Source organism: Cyclopterus lumpus, chromosome 11 (genome assembly GCF_009769545.1).
Source record: "Cyclopterus lumpus isolate fCycLum1 chromosome 11, fCycLum1.pri, whole genome shotgun sequence".
Classification (NCBI taxonomy): Eukaryota; Metazoa; Chordata; class Actinopteri; order Perciformes; family Cyclopteridae; genus Cyclopterus; species Cyclopterus lumpus.
The window spans coordinates 19,715,581-19,735,377 of NC_046976.1; the positions used below are offsets into that span (position 1 = coordinate 19,715,581).

At 41.9% G+C, this 19,797-nt stretch overlaps 2 protein-coding genes across 3 annotated transcripts in view; both read left to right on the forward strand.

Moving 5' to 3' along the window:
• The window catches only part of LOC117738771 (H-2 class I histocompatibility antigen, Q9 alpha chain-like), a 9,933-nt gene extending 5,886 nt beyond the window's left edge, over nucleotides 1-4,047 (forward strand). For both annotated transcript variants that reach the window (XM_034544887.1, XM_034544888.1), the window contains 4 exons: nucleotides 1-101; nucleotides 680-784; nucleotides 871-960; nucleotides 3,343-4,047. The exon at nucleotides 1-101 is cut by the window's left edge and continues 202 nt beyond it. In XM_034544887.1, coding sequence (XP_034400778.1) covers nucleotides 1-101; nucleotides 680-784; nucleotides 871-938 — 274 coding nt within the window. In that variant the 3' untranslated portion in view covers nucleotides 939-960; nucleotides 3,343-4,047. The remainder of the gene's footprint in view (nucleotides 102-679; nucleotides 785-870; nucleotides 961-3,342) is intronic.
• Nucleotides 4,048-10,120: 6,073 nt separating this feature from the next.
• Nucleotides 10,121-15,718, forward strand: LOC117738805 (cell division control protein 42 homolog). The gene is made up of 5 exons (XM_034544932.1): nucleotides 10,121-10,228; nucleotides 11,988-12,060; nucleotides 14,194-14,303; nucleotides 14,613-14,795; nucleotides 15,452-15,718. Exons 1-5 carry the CDS (start codon nucleotides 10,121-10,123, stop codon nucleotides 15,539-15,541), a joined length of 564 nt encoding a protein of 187 aa, XP_034400823.1. The 3' UTR covers nucleotides 15,542-15,718.
• The last annotated feature ends 4,079 nt before the right edge of the window (nucleotides 15,719-19,797 follow it).

Here is a 19,797-nt window from a genome sequence, read left to right on the forward strand (position 1 = left end):
AGCTGAAGACTGGAGGAGGTACGAGTGTGTGTTTCAGCTGTCTGGTGTGAAGGACATCATCGTCACCCCACTGGAAGAAGCTGTGATCAGGACCAACAGAGGTGAGGCTGAGATCAGGAGGGATGAAGGTGTGGAGCACACATTTAGTCTACTGGATCAGTTTGTGTCTTTTTACGAGGATGGACCGTTTAGTGTCCCTCAATTATTTTGTATTAAACCAATGCAAGAGCCCCTGGAGCCAGAATGATGCCCACTGCTTACTGAGCTCTGATCCATAGAGAAACCTTTCAGTCTCACCTATTTGACCACCTTTGTAAGTCACATTCAGTTTGTAAAGGTTGTTCTCCGACCTAGTGTCACTATTTGAATGTGTAACCACAGGTCAGAGGTCGTAGACGCTGTGTTGGATGAACTGCCGTCCCTTTTAGAAGACGAGTACACACAATGATGGAATACCTGGAGGAATGTACGTGTCTGTCAGGGAGTCAGAACGAATAAAGTTCATTCAAAGTGTGCTGGCAGCCAGAAAGGAGTTTGACTTTGTTTGTCTCATTGTGTCAAAAAACAAACAAGACAACAAACAAGACGACAGCTGGAGAGACCAACAAGCGTAGATACAGTCTACAGTCCTGCTTCACCTCTTCAGGTTGTGACTGTTTTATTGTCTTCTGCTCAACAGAGAAGTCTTCTGACACCACCATCATCACCATCATCCTCATCGTCCTCGCTGTGGGGGCTCTTCTGGCTGTCGCTGTGGGGGGAGTGGCTTACAAAAAGAGGACAGGTGAGAGACCCAAACGGAGGTGGTTCAGGTCTCTAATCAGGAGAGGAACATCCACTGAAACGTCCTCTTTGCTTTCTTTATTTCAGCCAAATGCCCTCCGAGTCCTGACAACAGCTCCGAGCTCTCTGAGAAACTGAACCCTGAGACTCAGTGAGGACCTCGGTGACCTGCACACGGTGAGTTGCTTCTGTGATGGTTTCTGTGGTTTGAGGAGCGTCTGTGATGGTTTCTGTGGTTTGAGGAGCTTCTGTGATGGTTTCTGTGATGGTTTCTGTGGTTTGAGGAGCGTCTGTGATGGTTTCTGTGGTTTGAGGAGAGTCTGTGATGGTTTATGTGGTTTGAGGAGCGTCTGTGATGGTTTCTGTGATGTTTCTGTGGTTTGAGGAGCTTCTGTGATGGTTTCTGTGGTTTGAAGAGCTTCTGTGATGGTTTCTGTGGTTTGAGGAGCGTCTGTGATGGTTTCTGTGGTTTGAGGAGCGTCTGTGATGGTTTCTGTGATGGTTTCTGTGGTTTGAGGAGCTTCTGTGATGGTTTCTGTGATGGTTTCTGTGGTTTGAGGAGCTTCTGTGATGGTTTCTGTGGTTTGAGGAGCGTCTGTGATGGTTTCTGTGGTTTGAGGAGCGTCTGTGATGGTTTCTGTGATGGTTTCTGTGGTTTGAGGAGCTTCTGTGATGGTTTTTGTGATGGTTTCTGTGGTTTGAGGAGCGTCTGTGATGGTTTCTGTGATGCTTTCTGTGGTTTAAGGAGCGTCTGATGGTTTCTGTGGTTTGAGGAGCTTCTGTGATGGTTTCTGTGGTTTGAAGAGCTTCTGTGATGGTTTCTGTGGTTTGAGGAGCGTCTGTGATGGTTTCTGTGATGGTTTCTGTGGTTTGAGGAGCGTCTGTGATGGTTTCTGTGGTTTGAGAAGCTTCTGTGATGGTTTCTGTGGTTTGAGGAGCTTCTGTGATGGTTTCTGTGATGGTTTCTGTGGTTTGAGGAGCGTCTGTGATGGTTTCTGTGATTTGAGAAGCTTCTGTGATGGTTTCTGTGGTTTGAGGAGCGTCTGTGATGGTTTCTGTGGTTTGATGAGCGTCTGTGATGGTTTCTGTGATGGTTTCTGTGGTTTGAGGAGCTTCTGTGATGGTTTCTGTGATGGTTTCTGTGGTTTGAGGAGCTTCTGTGATGGTTTCTGTGATGGTTTCTGTGGTTTGAAGAGCTTCTGTGATGGTTTCTGTGATGGTTTTTGTGGTTTGAAGAGCTTCTGTAATGGTTTCTGTGATGGTTTCTGTGGTTTGAGGAGCGTCTGTGATGGTTTCTGTGGTTTGATGAGCGTCTGTGATGGTTTCTGTGGTTTGAGGAGCTTCTGTGATGGTTTTTGTGATGGTTTCTGTGGTTTGAGGAGCGTCTGTGATGGTTTCTGTGATGGTTTCTGTGGTTTGAGGAGCGTCTGTGATGGTTTCTGTGGTTTGAGAAGCTTCTGTGATGGTTTCTGTGGTTTGAGGAGCTTCTGTGATGGTTTCTGTGATGGTTTCTGTGGTTTGAGGAGCGTCTGTGATGGTTTCTGTGATTTGAGAAGCTTCTGTGATGGTTTCTGTGGTTTGAGGAGCGTCTGTGATGGTTTCTGTGGTTTGATGAGCGTCTGTGATGGTTTCTGTGATGGTTTCTGTGGTTTGAGGAGCTTCTGTGATGGTTTCTGTGATGGTTTCTGTGGTTTGAGGAGCTTCTGTGATGGTTTCTGTGATGGTTTCTGTGGTTTGAAGAGCTTCTGTGATGGTTTCTGTGATGGTTTTTGTGGTTTGAAGAGCTTCTGTAATGGTTTCTGTGATGGTTTCTGTGGTTTGAGGAGCGTCTGTGATGGTTTCTGTGGTTTGATGAGCGTCTGTGATGGTTTCTGTGGTTTGAGGAGCTTCTGTGATGGTTTCTGTGATGGTTTCTGTGGTTTGAGGAGCTTCTGTGATGGTTTCTGTGATGGTTTCTGTGGTTTGAAGAGCTTCTGTGATGGTTTCTGTGGTTTGAGGAGCGTCTGTGATGGTTTCTGTGATGGTTTCTGTGATGGTTTCTGTGGTTTGAGGAGCTTCTGTGATGGTTTCTGTGGTTTGAGGATTTTCTGTGATGGTTTCTATGGTTTGAGGAGCTTCTGTGATGGTTTCTGTGGTTTGAGGATTTTCTGTGATGGTTTCTGTGGTTTGAGAAGCTTCTGTGATGGTTTCTGTGGTTTGAGGATTTTCTGTGATGGTTTCTATGGTTTGAGGAGCTTCTGTGATGGTTTCTGTGGTTTGAGGAGCTTCTGTGATGGATTATTAATGAGAGAAAGACCAGAAGGTTTCAGGAACCTTCACATCAGCAGCTCAGATGAAGTCTCCTTTTCAGAACTCAAATATTCAGCTGTAGAAACTCAGTGAATTTAAATAAGCAGTTATTACTTAAAAGGCATAATGTGCTCACATGACTGCATTTTGCATATTTGAGGTCTAAATGATGATGTAAATATGCGGCTTTAGTTTTTTTATTTACACATTTATGATGAATAATTCATTTTTTTAATATTTTATGTATTGTATTTCTTTTTGTCTCGTCAGGTTCATGGATCAATATTGCTCCGGATCAAGAAGTGATGTCACCACATTCTCCTCCATGAACTGTGAATTTATTGATTATTCATCATTCGCATCGTAGATCGATTGAATCGAGAGTTTGAATCTAGTTGGAGATGATTATTGATTTTGATACAAAAGAAAACATGTTTTAAAAACTACGAGTGAAAACATCAACGGTGAAGTTATATTATTGGGAAGGTTTAAAAATGTAATTTAATCTTTTGTGTTCATCTCAAACAAATTTAATACTTCTGCTGTTGGGTTTCTGCTGTAATCAATATTGGTAACACACACACACAGACACACACACGCACACGCACACACAGACACACACACACACAGACACACACACAGACACACACAGACACACACACATATACACACAGACACACACACACATTCTTTTCCAGTTATGTGAATAGTTTGCTTGTATATTTTCTTAATTTTTAGCACCAGGCCAAAGTCAATAATTTATGTCTCTGAATTAATCAACAGTGTGTTGTTGTTGTTGATGTTGGTGTTGGTGTTGGTGTTGGTGTTGGTGTTGGTGTTGGTGTTGGTGTTGTTGTTGTTGGTGTTGGTGTTGGTGTTGTTTTCATAGAATCTTTAGAATTGTTCTTGAACATATTTCCTTTTAGTATTTTGGGACAAAGTTTCTCTTTTCAATAAATGACCCAATACTCCAAATGTCTGTGTGTCTCTTTGATCCGATCACATGAGTATTGATCTGTGGATCCGATCACACGAGTATTGATCTGTGGATCCGATCACACGAGTATTGACCTGTTGATCCGATCACACGAGTATTGATCTGTGGATCCGATCACACGAGTATTGATCTGTGGATCCGATCACACGAGTATTGATCTGTGGATCCGATCACACGAGTATTGATCTGTGGATCCCATCACATGAGTAATGATCTGTGGATCAAATCACATGAGTATTGATCTGTGGATCCGATCACATGAGTATTGATCTGTGTGTCCGATCACATTGTGGTGGAAATCAATGGTCCGTTACCTTGTGAGAAATCAAAAATACTTTAACCTTTTAAGCCCCAAGCTATTTTCTAGGTTTCTGCTTGAAATTACATACCCAAACTAAAAAGGTGTATCTCTGCAACCACAAAGACTATTTGAATACTGTTGGTGTTATAATAAAGAATAATGTTGGTGTTATAATAAAGTCAACCCATGTGTGCTTTTGTTCAGATGAGTAAATATTATTATATTTGTTGCTGGTAAATAAAGAGTAAATAAAGATGAAAGATAGCAAAAGTTGAATTTCCAGGTTCGCCTAGAAACAAAAAGCACTTTCAGGAGGATTATCTCTTGGAAGGATGCAGGTCAAAGGTCATAAACAACAGAGATCATAGCACAATATGTGACCAGTCTCTCTGCAAAGTTTGACTTTGAAAAAGTAAAACAGAGCAAAGTTAGAGATGTTTTAGTACGGATAAATTAGGCAAAATGGGCATTTGAGAAATTTGAATTTTCTCATTTACCAAACCACATATTTCACTTGGATATTACTTTTGGTGTAAATACATTTATTCTCTTTTTGTCATGCCTGACAATCAAACTACAGATAAATAACAATCAATAGGTTAATATACAACTCTTAGATCATACATCAGTGGTGTAGATTCAAAGATTCAGAACATCAAATCATTAACCTCTAAGTACATAAAGACGGTTGCTGTTTACTGAAACCTAATACAAGCTATTTTTTCATTTGGTTATACACAATCCTCAAGTTCGTCATCACAGCTATCTAGATAAGGTGGAATCCATTTCTGAACTGTGCTGTGTAGGTGTGGTTATGTGTTGACCTGATGCATAGGTTGTAACAATCTTCCTGACACAAATCTTAGAAATGGTTGTAATTAGGGTGATACCAATTATAATCAAAATCATGCCTCCTATGATCCATACCAATCCCTTGAGGAAAGAAGCTCCCCATGATCCTGCCCAGCCTGCATTCCCCCAAAGGGATTCATGCAACTCTCATTCATTCATTCATGTGCCTCTCTAATACTGTTCAAAGTGTCACTATTTCTTCTTGACTTCTATAGGTGCCGTACGCTGGTAATATTACACTTAAGATCCTTGAACCTAGTGAAATAGCACGTTTCTGATGTACGTGGAATGGAGCGAGTTCCTTGGAGTCAGCTTGTCTAATTAAGGGTATAAGATAAGCTAAATGGCATTTCCCCATTAATACCTTTTATGAAGGTTTCCTATGTCTGGAACACAGCTGTAGGCGATGTTGCCACAGACTAGATACGCCTGTTCAGGTAGTGTGAAGTCCCTAGCTTCACTAACAACATTAATAGTATCATTACTACAATCACTTGTAGGGAAAACCCCCTAACTAGGAATTAGTACAGGGGCTGACATTGGTCCAAGGATGGACCGGGATGGGTGTTACTGCCACCTATTGGCGAAGATGAGTATCACCCTGCAGCTTTTTTATGTGAATGCAGGTGAGATTTGAGGAGTAGCCCCCTAAATTAATCTCTAATCATCTCCAGACACATTTCAACTTTTAAATGTTGACACAATCTTCAACTATTACTGTATGATTCATCTTTTTGATCCTACTGCTGCTACTTCTTGGAACCACTGATACTTCTACTACAACCACGACTAAAACTACTCTTGTTAGGATACGACATAAGTAGAGGATCTCTTCTGCCTCCATTTCATCAAGAATGCAAACGCTATTTCTTCCGCCATAGTTATCAAAAATAGGTCTGTAAACTATTATAAACTAGTTCCAACTGTCGTTGTGACTTCCTGAACACTGACTTCCTGAACACCTGAACACTAACTACCTAAACACTAACTACCTAAACACTGACTACCTAAACACTGACTTCCTGAACACCTGAACACTAACTACCTAAACACTGACTACCTAAACACTGACTTCCTGAACACTGACTTCCTGAACACCTGAACACTGACTACCTAAACACTGACTTCCTGAACACTGACTACCTAAACACTGACTTCCTGGACACTGACTACCTGAACACTGACTTCCTGAACACCTGAACACTGACTTCCTGAACACTGACTTCCTGAACACCTGAACACTGACTTCCTGAACACCTGAACACTGACTTCCTGAACACTTACTTCCTGAACACTGACTTCCTGAACACTGACTTCCTGAACACCTGAACACTGACTTCCTGAACACCTGAACACTGACTTCCTGAACACCTGAACACTGACTTCCTGAACACTGACTTCCTGAACACTGACTTCCTGAACACTGACTTCCTGAACACCTGAACACTGACTTCCTGAACACCTGAACACTGACTTCCTGAACACTGACTTCCTGAACACTTACTACCTGAACACTGACTACCTGAACACTTACTTCCTGAACACTTACTACCTGAACACTGACTTCCTGAACACCTGAACACTGACTACCTGAACACCTGAACACTGAACACCTGAACACTGACTTCCTGAACACTGACTACCTGAACACTGACTTCCTGAACACTTACTTCCTGAACACTGACTTCCTGAACACCTGAACACTGACTTCCTGAACACTGACTTCCTTTACAGCTGAAAACTGTTGGACTTGATCACAGTGTTGTGGCCACGCCCCCTGCAGCTCGTCTGGGTTCCAGGTGCAGCTCTCACCAACGAGCCCATTCACTCCGGCGGCTGAGAGGGGAGACGAGGTAGGAAACTGTCATGTCTTTATATATAAATATAAATATATACGGAAATTTATATACAACAAAATACAGAAACATCATCAAAGATGCAGCTGTTTACTTTAAAGTCACTTTTATTTGTGACAAAAGTCTGAATATAGTCTGTTAACTTTCTGTTGTTCAACATGCAGCGTTAGACCTTAAATACATTCTTCATGTCAGCATTATACACACACACACACACACACATATATATATATATATGTGTGTGTGTGTGTGTGTGTGTATATATATGTGTGTGTCTCTCTCTCTCTCTCTATATATATATATATATATATATATATATATATAGAGAGAGAGAGAGAGAGAGAGACATATACACACACACACACATATATATATATATGTGTCTATATATATATATATATATATATATATATGTATGTATGTATATATATGTGTGTGTGTATATATGTCTCTCTCTCTCTCTCTCTCTCTCTATATATATATATATATATATATATATATATATAAATAGAGAGAGAGAGAGACACACATATATACATACACACACATCTGTATTTCTCTCTGCATGCTTGGATTTATTGTTACTCCTCCTCCTGAGTCCTCTGAACACACACACACACACACACACACACACACACACACACACACACACTGTAATCTTTCTAATATTCCATGACGATCTCCAGCCATCAACTGGTCTTATTGGTTCCAAAGGTTGAAGATATGGACGTTGGCCGTTACTCACAACATGTGGAGGAGGCAATAAAAACAACAGCCTTCTGTCTTAGTTTATATCATTTTAATGTCGTGTATCTGCTGCTCAGAGCGACGAGCGGAGTTTGTGTTCACAATCAAAGAAGAATTCTTTAATCTGTTGATTGATTTATCGTTTCAGCTCAATTCTATTCATCTAAAAAGAACTACATTTACCCCCAAATGGGGCAAACGTTAAGCATTTGCAGCAGGGCGCGCACATCAATCAGGTGGCTTCAACATCCCACCTGATGAAGACCCTGGAGAGGTTGGTCCCTGTGGGTGGACAGGGACTCCTGAAGACCTTCTTTGACTCTGAGGTGGCATCAGCCATCTTCCCTGATGGACAACACCTCCCACCCCGTGCAGGACACTAGCAGCTCCTTCATCCCCGGTGATGAAGAAGAGGAACCACAAGTCCTTCCTTCCTGCTGCACAACCAGCTGAGCTCCCAGCAGACCACAATACCTGTGCAATATTAATATCAATACACTGTGGAAATAGCCATATTTATTCTGCCTGCGTGTTATTCAGTGACCGTAGATTGTTTACTGTTGTTATTGCCTATTGTTGTATTTGATCTTGCCGTGTCTTGTGTGCACTTTACCCTCTGCTGCTGTAATCCTGTACATTTCCCCCACTGCGGGACTAATAAAGGAATATCTTATCTTATATCTAGATAAATACAGGAGGAAAAAATATAATAGTCAGGATAAAGTGTGTGTACGAATAAAATAAGAAACTGATCTTTTATAATATTAAATGATTAAATCTTAAAACAATGATGCATCTAAAAACGTCTTTGCATTGACGACGCAAAGATTCATTTGTTTATTTTTGGTGCATTCATATTGTTTTTAAGATTTAAATTAGAATAATTTTACCCTTTCAGAGTGAAATGTATTTTTTTTTACATTTTTAGTGTTTTTTACAAATAGTTTTATTGTGTTTGTGATTTTTCATTTTGGATATTATTTGTGTATATATATATATATATATACACAAATAATATCCAAAATAAATATATATATATACAGTAAATATATATATATATATATATATATAAAATAAATAATAATTATTACACATTTTCATGTCAATAAAACAGTTAAACAATCTCTGTATTTTTTTATAAATAAATTAGAATACGCCCCCATGTTTAACATATTTTTGTTCCACTGTATTTTGTCTCTAATTAAATCTTTTCAGGTATAAAGTAGAGACGTCTTAACAGTTTCTCTGTCTCCTCCTCCCTCCTTCTCCTCCTCCTCCTCCTTCCTCCCTCCTTCCTCCCTCCTTCCTCCCTCCTCCCTCCCTCCTCTCTCCTCCCTCTTCTCTCCTCCTCCTCCCTCCTTCCTCCCTCCTCTCTCCTCTCTCTCCTCCTCCTCCCTCCTCCTCCCTCCTTCCTCCCTCCTCTCTCCTCCTCCTCCTCTCTCCTCCTCTCTCCTCCTTCCTCCCTCCTCCCTCCTCTTCTTCCTCCATCCTCCTCCCTCCCTCCTCTCTCCTCCCTCCTCTCTCCTCCTCCTCCCTCCTCCCTCCTCCACCTCTCTCCTCTCTCTCCTCCTTCCTCCTCCTCTCCCTCCTCCTCTCCCTCCTCCTCCTCCCTCCTCCTCCTCCTCCTCCTCTCTCCTCCTCCTCCTCCTCCTCCTCTCTCCTCCTCTCTCCTCCTTCCTCCTCCTCCTTCCTCCCTCCTCCCTCCTCCTCCCTCCTCCTCTTCCTCCATCCTCCTCCCTCCCTCCTCTCTCCTCCCTCCTCTCCTCCTCCTCCCTCCTTCCTCCCTCCTCCCTCCTCCTCCTCCTCTCTCCTCCTCTCTCCTCCTCCCTCCTCCTCCTCTCTCCTCCTCTCTCCTCCTCCCTCCTCCTCTTCCTCCATCCTCCTCCCTCCTCCACCTCTCTCCTCTCTCTCCTCCTTCCTCCTCCTCTCCCTCCTCCTCTCTCTCCTCCTCCTCCTCCTCCTCCTCCTCCTCTCTCCTCCTCTCTCCTCCTTCCTCCTCCTCCTTCCTCCCTCCTCCCTCCTCCTCCCTCCTCCTCTTCCTCCATCCTCCTCCCTCCCTCCTCTCTCCTCCCTCCTCTCCTCCTCCTCCCTCCTTCCTCCCTCCTCCCTCCTCCCTCCTCCTCCTCCTCCTCCTCTCTCCTCCTCCCTCCTCCTCTTCCTCCATCCTCCTCTCTCCTCCTCTCTCCTCCTCCTCCTCCTCCTCTTCCTCCATCCTCCTCCTCTCTCCTCCTCCTCCTCCTCCTCCTCCTCTCTCCTCCTTCCTTCTCCTCCTCTCTCCTCCTTCCTCCTCCTCAGATGCAGTGCATAAAGTGTGTGGTGGTGGGTGACGCGTCCTCGGGGAAGACCCTCCTGCTCCTCTCTTACACCAACCAGTTCTCCTCCTCCTCCTCCTTCGTCCCCACGGTGAGTGATGTTTGTTCACGGATCGAGCAAATAAAGTAAAAAGGGAAAGGAAATTAAAATAGTATAAAGTAAAGAAAAAAACAAATAAGAAAAAAACAAATATAAAGTAAAGAAAAACACAACTTTGTACAGAAGATGGTTGAAGGAAAGAAAGATGGACGCTGAGTTCAACACTTTGATAAACAACAACAACAACATATTTATGTGTGCATTGTAATGTATTTGTGAATCTCTCTGTGTGCGTTTGCAACTGATCTGACCCCAGATGTGTGTGTGTGTATGTAGATATGTGTGTTTGTGTGTGTAGATATGTGTGTTTGAGTGTGTAGATATGTGTGTTTGAGTGTGTAGATATGTGTGTGTAGATATGTGTGTTTGAGTTTATTTAGATATGTGTGTTTGAGTTTATTTAGATATGTGTGTTTGAGTGTGTAGATGTGTGTTTGAGTGTGTAGATATGTGTGTTTGAGTGTGTAGATATGTGTGTTGGAGTGTGTAGAAATGTGTGTTTGTGTGTGTAGATATGTGTGTTTGAGTTTATTTAGATATGTGTGTTTGAGTGTGTAGAAATGTGTGTTTGAGTGTGTAGAAATGTGTGTTTGTGTGTGTAGATATGTGTGTTTAAGTGTGTAGATATGTGTGTTTGAGTGTGTAGATATGTGTGTTTGAGTGTGTAGAAATGTGTGTTTGAGTGTGTAGAAATGTGTGTTTGTGTGTGTAGATATGTGTGTTTGAGTGTGTAGATATGTGTGTTTGAGTGTGTAGATATGTGTTTGAGTGTGTAGAAATGTGTGTTTGTGTGTGTAGATATGTGTGTTTGAGTGTGTAGATATGTGTGTTTGAGTGTGTAGATATGTGTGTTTGAGTGTATAGATGTGTATGTGTTTGTGTGTGTGTTTGCGTGTGTGTTTGTGTGTGTTTGTGTGTGTGTTTGTGTGTGTGTTTGTGTGTGTTTGTGTGTGTTTGTCTGTGTTTGTGTGTGTAGATGTGTGTGTGTTTGTGTGTGTTTGTGTGTGTGTTTGTGTGTGTTTGTGTGTGTAGATGTGTGTGTGTTTGTGTGTGTAGATGTGTGTATGTTTGTGTGTGTAGATGTGTGTGTGTTTGTGTGTGTAGATGTGTGTGTGTTTGTGTGTGTAGATGTGTTTGTGTTTGTGTGTGTTTGTGTGTGTAGATGTGTGTGTGTGTGTAGATGTGTTTGTGTTTGTGTGTGTTTGTGTGTGTTTGTGTGTGTAGATGTGTGTGTGTTTGTGTGTGTTGATGTGTGTGTGTTTGTGTGTGTAGATGTGTGTGTGTTTGTGTGTGTGTGTTTGTGTGTGTTTGTGTGTGTAGATGTGTGTGTGTTTGTGTGTGTAGATGTGTTTGTGTTTGTGTGTGTTTGTGTGTGTAGATGTGTGTGTGTTTGTGTGTGTAGATGTGTTTGTGTTTGTGTGTGTTTGTGTGTGTAGATGTGTGTGTGTTTGTGTGTGTAGATGTGTATAACATCTCACGGTGATGGCTTCTCAGAGGCAGACGGTGGCCGAGTAACAAAGCGGGCTCAAAGGCTGGGGCAGTGGGAGGGGCTGAAGGCGTTCGAGGAGCACACAACCAAGACAACATTCTGATGTGTCAAACACGCATTCGATGCTCCCCACCTGAAGGGTTGCCACGGTGAAACGGTCCACATGCAGCAGGAAGCCGAGCTGGAGTCCGTGTTTGCAGCTTCCTCGTCATAACATTCCTTATTGAAGTAGTCATTGTAGTCTTTCCTCTCATATCTCAGGTGTTTGATAACTACTCCGTGACGGTGACGATCAGCGGGGAGCCGTACACTCTGGGCCTGTATGACACGGCAGGTACAAAATAAAAATGACGTGCACGTGGTTTACGACACATACGAGTCGTCATCGACTGCACACTCGTGTCTCATATTCAGGGACTACTTTATCGTCTTTGTACACAAACCCTGTAAAGAAACTGGTCGGGTATTAAATGGATTTTTAAAGAACCAACTCCTGCAAACTATTTTAATTTGGCTGCATAATATTCCATGAAATGTAGATTTTTTTTCAACAGCGTTCAAAAGGGAATTGGCGTTCTTTGTAACATCATGTCAGCGGTGTTTTAATCGGTGAACGTTTGTGACAGTTGACGTGATCCAAGTTACACAAATTACAAAAACTCATGTTTACAATGTTTACTGAGGGAATACATCAAGAGAAGTAGAGTCATTTATATAGACTTCTATACAACCAGAGGAGTCACCCCCTGGTGGTCAGGAGAGAGAATGCAGCTTTAACACATGAAGCATAGACTTCTATACAACCAGAGGAGTCGCCCCCTGGTGGTCAGGAGAGAGAATGCAGGTTCAAGGCATGAAGCATAGACTTCTATACAACCAGAGGAGTCGCCCCCTGGTGGTCAGGAGAGAGAATGCAGCTTTAACACATGAAGCATAGACTTCTATACAACCAGAGGAGTCGCCCCCTGGTGGTCAGTAGAGAGAATGCAGCTTTAACACATGAAGCATAGTCTTCTATACAACCAGAGGAGTCACCCCCTGGTGGTCAGTAGAGAGAATGCAACTTTAACACATGAAGCACAGACTTCTATACAACCAGGAGTCGCCCCCTGGTGGTCAGTAGAGAGAATGCAGCTTTAACACGTGAAGCATAGACTTCTATACAACCAGAGGAGTCTCCCCCTGGTGGTCAGGAGAGAGAATGCAGCTTTAACACATGAAGCATTGACTTCTATACAACCAGAGGAGTCGCCCCCTGGTGGTCAGTAGAGAGAATGCAGCTTTAACACATGAAGCATAGACTTCTATACAACCAGAGGAGTCGCCCCCTGGTGGTCAGTACAGAGAATGCAGCTTTAACACATGAAGCATAGACTTCTATACAACCAGAGGAGTCGCCCCCTGGTGGCCAGGAGAGAGAATGCAGCTTTAACACATGAAGCATAGTCTTCTATACAACCAGAGGAGTCGCCCCCTGGTGGTCAGTAGAGAGAATGCAACTTTAACACATGAAGCATAGTCTTCTATACAACCAGACGAGTCACCCCCTGGTGGTCAGGAGAGAGAATGCAGCTTTAACACATGAAGCATATACTTCTATACAACCAGAGGAGTCGCTCCCTGGTGGTCAGGAGAGAGAATGCAGCTCTAACACATGAGGCATAGACTTCTATACAACCAGAGGAGTCACCCCCTGGTGGTCAGTAGAGAGAATGCAGCTTTAACACATGAAGCATAGTCTTCTATACAACCAGACGAGTCACCCCCTGGTGGTCAGGAGAGAGAATGCAGCTTTAACACATGAAGCATATACTTCTATACAACCAGAGGAGTCGCTCCCTGGTGGTCAGGAGAAAGAATGCAGCTCTAACACATGAGGCATAGACTTCTATACAACCAGAGGAGTCACCCCCTGGTGGTCAGTAGAGAGAATGCAGCTTTAACACATGAAGCACAGACTTCTATACAACCAGGAGTCGCCCCCTGGTGGTCAGTAGAGAGAATGCAGCTTTAACACGTGAAGCATAGACTTCTATACAACCAGAGGAGTCTCCCCCTGGTGGTCAGGAGAGAGAATGCAGCTTTAACACATGAAGCATTGACTTCTATACAACCAGAGGAGTCGCCCCCTGGTGGTCAGGAGAGAGAATGCAGCTTTAACACATGAAGCATATACTTCTATACAACCAGAGGAGTCGCCCCCTGGTGGTCAGTAGAGAGAATGCAGCTTTAACACATGAAGCATAGACTTCTATACAACCAGAGGAGTCGCCCCCTGGTGGTCAGTACAGAGAATGCAGCTTTAACACATGAAGCATAGACTTCTATACAACCAGAGGAGTCGCCCCCTGGTGGCCAGGAGAGAGAATGCAGCTTTAACACATGAAGCATAGACTTCTATACAACCTCTCAAACAGATTGTGCTTGTTTGCTGTGGATCACAGACTCGGTGTGTTTCCCCCTGCAGACCAAAAGGACTTTGACCGGCTGCGACCGCTCAGCTACCTTCATACCGACGTCTTCCTCGTCTGCTTCTCTGTCGTTTCGCCTTCCTCGTTTGAGAACGTCAGATTGAAGGTGAGTTTGAGTGGTCGACTTTAAACAACAAGAGGTCGTTTTAATATTTTTATTTAGGAGAAAACAACAACCTTCCAAGGCTAAGGAATTTTGATTTTCATATAAATTCATGGCAGTTTTTTTTTCAAGTTAAAATCACTATTGCCCTCCTATAAAGTTATTTAGTTTAGACGATGAAGGGGGAATATTATTGACATTTTAACAGCGGTCAAAGGGGCAAGTCTTTACAGAGACTTTTGAGCTTGACGGGTTTTACTCCAGACTCCCCCCCCACCCTCCCATTAAGTGCCTGGTCCCTCTCTTCGGCAGTGGGTGCCGGAGATCTCGCACCACTGCCCGAGGACCCCCTTCCTGCTGGTCGGGACTCAGGTGGACCTGAGAGACGACAAACTGGCCGAAGGCGACCAGCGAGCTCTGTCCTGCGAGAGCGGAGAGAGGCTGGCCCGAGAGCTGAAGGCCGTCAAATATGTGGAGTGTTCAGCTCTCACGCAGGTCTGCAGGGGGGGGGGGCAGTCTTTAACAGTCACGAGTTGTTGGAGGTCCGATGCAATCACATGTGCTTCGTTTGCACAATGTCGAGATAACCCGATCAATTAGATAACCCGATCAATTAGATAACCCGATCAATTAGATCGGGACGCGTGAGGAATAACTGAGGAGACGGAGGTTTGTTGTCAAGAAAGGGATTTTTATTTCAAAGCCAAATTTATTTATTTAACTACATTGACTCATTCATATGTTTTTTTTACATTTATTTGTATATTTATTTCCTCATTTATTTCATAGCCATGTTTCTTTATTTCCAAGGCCTGCTTGCTTATTTATGTATTTGTTTATTTATCTACTTTATTTAACTATATAGACTCGTTTATATATATTTATTTATTCATATATTTACATTTATTTATATTTTATTGCCTCATTTATTTCCTCGGCTTATTTACCTTCATCATACTTATTTATTTACTGCAATAGCATTCCTTTACGCTAAGTTCCTTGTAGGTGTAAACCTACTTGGCTAATGAAAAGTTTCTGATTCTGATTCTGATTCTGATTCTGATTCTGATTCTGATTATGCTCTAATGATACAGATCTTTAGTCTTTTCCTCTGAATTTATCCTGTTTTTATTTCAATATCTCTTCGTCAGAGCGGCCTGAAGAACGTGTTCGACGAGGCCATCCTGGCAGCTCTCAGGCCTCCAGACAACAAACGCAAGAAGCAATGCTTCCTGCTATAGAGGAGAAGGGGGAGGAGTTTAAACAGTGCCTTCAGCTGTAGAGTGACTTAATGTGGGCGTGTCCTCGGAAGGGGAGGAGTTTAAACAGTGCCTTCAGCTGTAGAGTGACTTAATGTGGGCGTGGCCTCTGAGGAGGAGGAGTTTAAACAGTGCCTTCAGCTGTAGAGTGACTTTATGTGGGCGTGGCCTCGGAGGAGGAGGAGTTTAAACAGTGCCTTCAGCTGTAGAGTGACTTTATGTGGGCGTGGCCTCGGAGGAGGAGGAGTTTAAACAGTATAATTCCCATTTTTACTTCCTGGTTGAACCTCGTCAGGAAACGTAATATTTTTAAATGTACTAATGGCAACCAGCCCTCCCTCTTCCTCTTCCTCTTCCTCTTCCTTCTTCTTCCTCTTTCTCCTCCTCCTTACTTCTTCTTTCTCCCTTCTCCATCTTCCTTCTTCTCCTCCATCTTCTCCCTTCTTCCTTTTTCCTTCTTCTCCTCCATCTTCTCCCTTCTTCCTTTTTCCTTCTTCTCCTCCATCGTCTCCCTTCTTCCTTTTTCCTTCTTCTCCTCCATCGTCTCCCTTCTTCCATCTTCTCCCTTCTCCTTCTTCCTTCTTCTCCCCCATTTTCTCCCTTCTTCCTTCTTCCATCTTTTCCCTTCTCCTTCTTCCTTCTTCTCCTCCATCTTCTCCTTCATTCCTTCTTCTCCTCCTCCTTCTTCTCCTCCTCCTTCTTACTCCTCCTTCTTCTCCTCCATCTTCTCCCTTCTCCCTTCTCCTTCTTACTCCTCCTTCTTCTCCTCCATCTTCTCCCTTCTCCCACCTCCTTCCTTCTTCTCCTCCTCCTTCTCCTCCATCTTCTCCCTTCTCCCACCTCCTTCTTCTCCTCCTCCTTCTCCTCCTCCTTCTTCTGAAAGCTGATGTTTGTGTGAGGACAAAATGAAATGATCAAAACCTTCGGTGCTGTTTTTATCGTCGAGGTCATTAAAGGTCAAACGTCTCAGGGCTGGTTCTGGTGCGTCAGCACCTCCTGGAGGCCGTGAAGGAGAATGCGGCTCAGTTTAAAAGTTTAAATTGGTTAATCGGTGCTTTGGGTTATTAAAGAAATCTCACTTGAACCCAGAAATAAATTTTAAAAATGTCATAGAGCTTCTTAAATCCAAACACAGATGATGTATTGTTTAAATTAAATGTCATAAACGATAACGAACCGATGGTTTCTATTTAAATGGGAATAATTGATGACATATTTATGTTGAGTAGATTATATTTTCTGGTAGAAAGGAAAACCATTGAAATCCTTAAATTGAGAATATTTTCTCATTAACATTAATGTTAATTAATAAATCAATTTTTTGTATATATATATATATATATATATATATATATATATATATATATATTGCTCCTTATTGTTTCTGGGGGAATGTTGTTGTTTTTTAATTTCTTTTCTTTTTAGATATATTTTTACTATTGCTTGACGGTTTGAGAAAGTACCACAAGCTAAACAATCATCATAATAGAAACAAAACTTAATAAGAGTTGAAGCAATAATTACAGATGTGGAATGCTGCTCTGTAATGAAAGATTCATGTTGGAGCTGGTGGGTGTTTGGAGATAATAAACTTATTTTTATTTTTTATTTATTCACATTTCAGCCGCTTCTTTCTTCCTCTTCTCCACCTTTTTTAACCATCTATACTTTTATTTGTATTTTTTTGGATAAATCTAGATTAAAAAATGCTTTTAAAATAAAATAAATAAATCTATATAGATCTATAATTTAACATTTTATTGTTGGGAATTTTCTGAATTAAATTTGTCTTTGTTTATATTTGTTTTATATTATTAATGTATAAAAGTATTGATTGATTGATTTCACTCACTGGACATTTAATTTGATTACTAAAAGCATATATTATGGCAGAAAAACATCACAGAATAATATTGTTGCCTGAGAGAATAAAGCCATCAACCAAGTTCGTCTATATATTTATTAGGATTATTAAACAACAGCTCTGCAAACTTTATTAATCCTTTCAATCTTGGCAAAGGCATCACAGACCAGATCCTCTCCTTCCCTAATTACATTCCACAATAAAATAAACCTAATAATCGCTGGCAGGTATTTCACATTTTCGTGTGGTTTATTCGTCACAATGCCGCTGTGTAAAGGCATTATTTCTTAGGAATATATATATATTAGTAAAAATTGTATATATATTTTAATATTTATATATATATTAGTAAAAAATTATAATAATTCAAAGATATATATGTTGCAAATCATTCATCTTTAAATTACTTTTTTTTAAAACGTAAATCATTTATCTTTAAATATATATATTTACTATTGGCTCTTTTAGTAGCATCATAAACATGTAATTACAACCACCCACTTTATAAATAGTGTATCTTCAGACACATACATATAGCAGTATAAATAATAATAGCAATAACAATAATTATTGCTTATGTTTATTATGCTTATTATATTTTATATTTATATGAAATGACGTAATAATAATAATAATTATTCATAAATAATTCATAATTATTACTGTTACTAATATTATTATTATCGTTCTTATGACCTGAATATAATCGATTGTTTTTTAAAGTGTTTGATTATTGTGTTGCCCTGGCGCACTACCCAGCGGCGACCGGCAGGGGGAGCTGTTCCCCCGGCCGTGAGTCGGGGCCCTCTGGGGGCTGAATACAGTATGTAAATGACCTGGGCTCATTTTGATTGGCAGACTAAAATGGATCCTTCAGACCGACGTGGCATGGAGGCGCCCTCGGCCCTTTGTCTTGACGGACGGCAGCGAAAAATATTAATATAATAATAATATTAATCCCCCCCCCCCCTCTCAAACCCATCACCCCCCACACACACCTCTTGGGTTTGAGGTTGTGTGTGAGGTCGTCACCTCCATTTCACAACAGCCTCATTCCTTCTTGCGACACGTCCACTGGCTCCTGGGGCCTTGGGGTCGATGGGGTCGTGACGGTGACCCCGCGGGTTCATTAATCTGCCCGGTGACACACGGGTGTTGGTCTCCAACGACACATTTAAAGAGCTTAAAGGGACTTTTTTTTTTAAAGACACATAAGACAACAGAGGGAGAACCCAAAAGTAGCCCCCCAAGACGAAATGCATGTTTTATGTAACGCTCCTTTTAAGTGGTCCTTCAAAGCCTTCATTGCACCGCCAGGTGTGCACATTTAAAATAACTTTTTTATTTTAGAATAATTTATTGAGCTCAGATTTTAAGATATTTAGTCAATATATATATTTTAAAATGCCCCTTTCGTGTCATTAAATGGCGATTAATGGCCACGGCCCTCGAACAACATCATGAGTTCACGTGATGAAACTATTAAATCGACCCTTTAAGGAACAGCTGGTTCATAATCAGCATGTGAGATTTTGTCACGTCAGCACATCCACGATCCAAAGGCCGACTCCATCAACCTTTTCTTTGGAATATATTTGACCTTTTCCTCGTGTTTCTATATTCATTTCATTGAGTTGAACCTCCACTTTACACTTTTCACACAATAACCGTCTACTGTGCGTCATGTGACCAGGGGTGGGAAAGTAACTTTTAAGTACATTTTACTTAAAAACAAAACACATTAGTACTTAAAATATAAATCGTTGTGCTAGATTGAACAATCCGACTAGAATGTGTTTGTTATATCATAATAAAACATAATTAACTTCTACTTTCGATACTTTTAAGTCAAATGTTAAACATAGATTTAAACTTGGTTGACAACCAGGTAAACACCAAAGCAGCTACGGTGAAGGAACGGATCCCAGATCAGTTTCAGCTTCTCTCTGACTTGATGAATCGGTGCCAACTTATTGTATTTATTTGGCGGCCATCTTGTCTTGTTCAGCCTCTGACACTTTGACTGCTGTCTGTCCCAACACGCCTCGCTCGCTGCTGGTTTGCCCGGTGAATATTATTGGATGTCCATCTGACCTCATTATAAGTGCGTTGCCACTGGCAACCAGCTTGGAGAAGAAGGAGGGTGTGTGTATGTGTGTGTGTGTGTGTGTGTGGGGGGGGGGGATAGAACAGTTGCATCATGGGATAGAAACCTGACCTCTCTCTTTTTTTTCTTTTTTTTTCTCTCTCTCTCGCCCGACTCTCAGAGGGCGTGCACGTGCACTAATGCACATGTGTACACGTGCACACTTGTGCATTAGTGCACGTGCACACATGCAGAGCGTGCGCCCGCAGCCACGCGCACGCCCAGTTG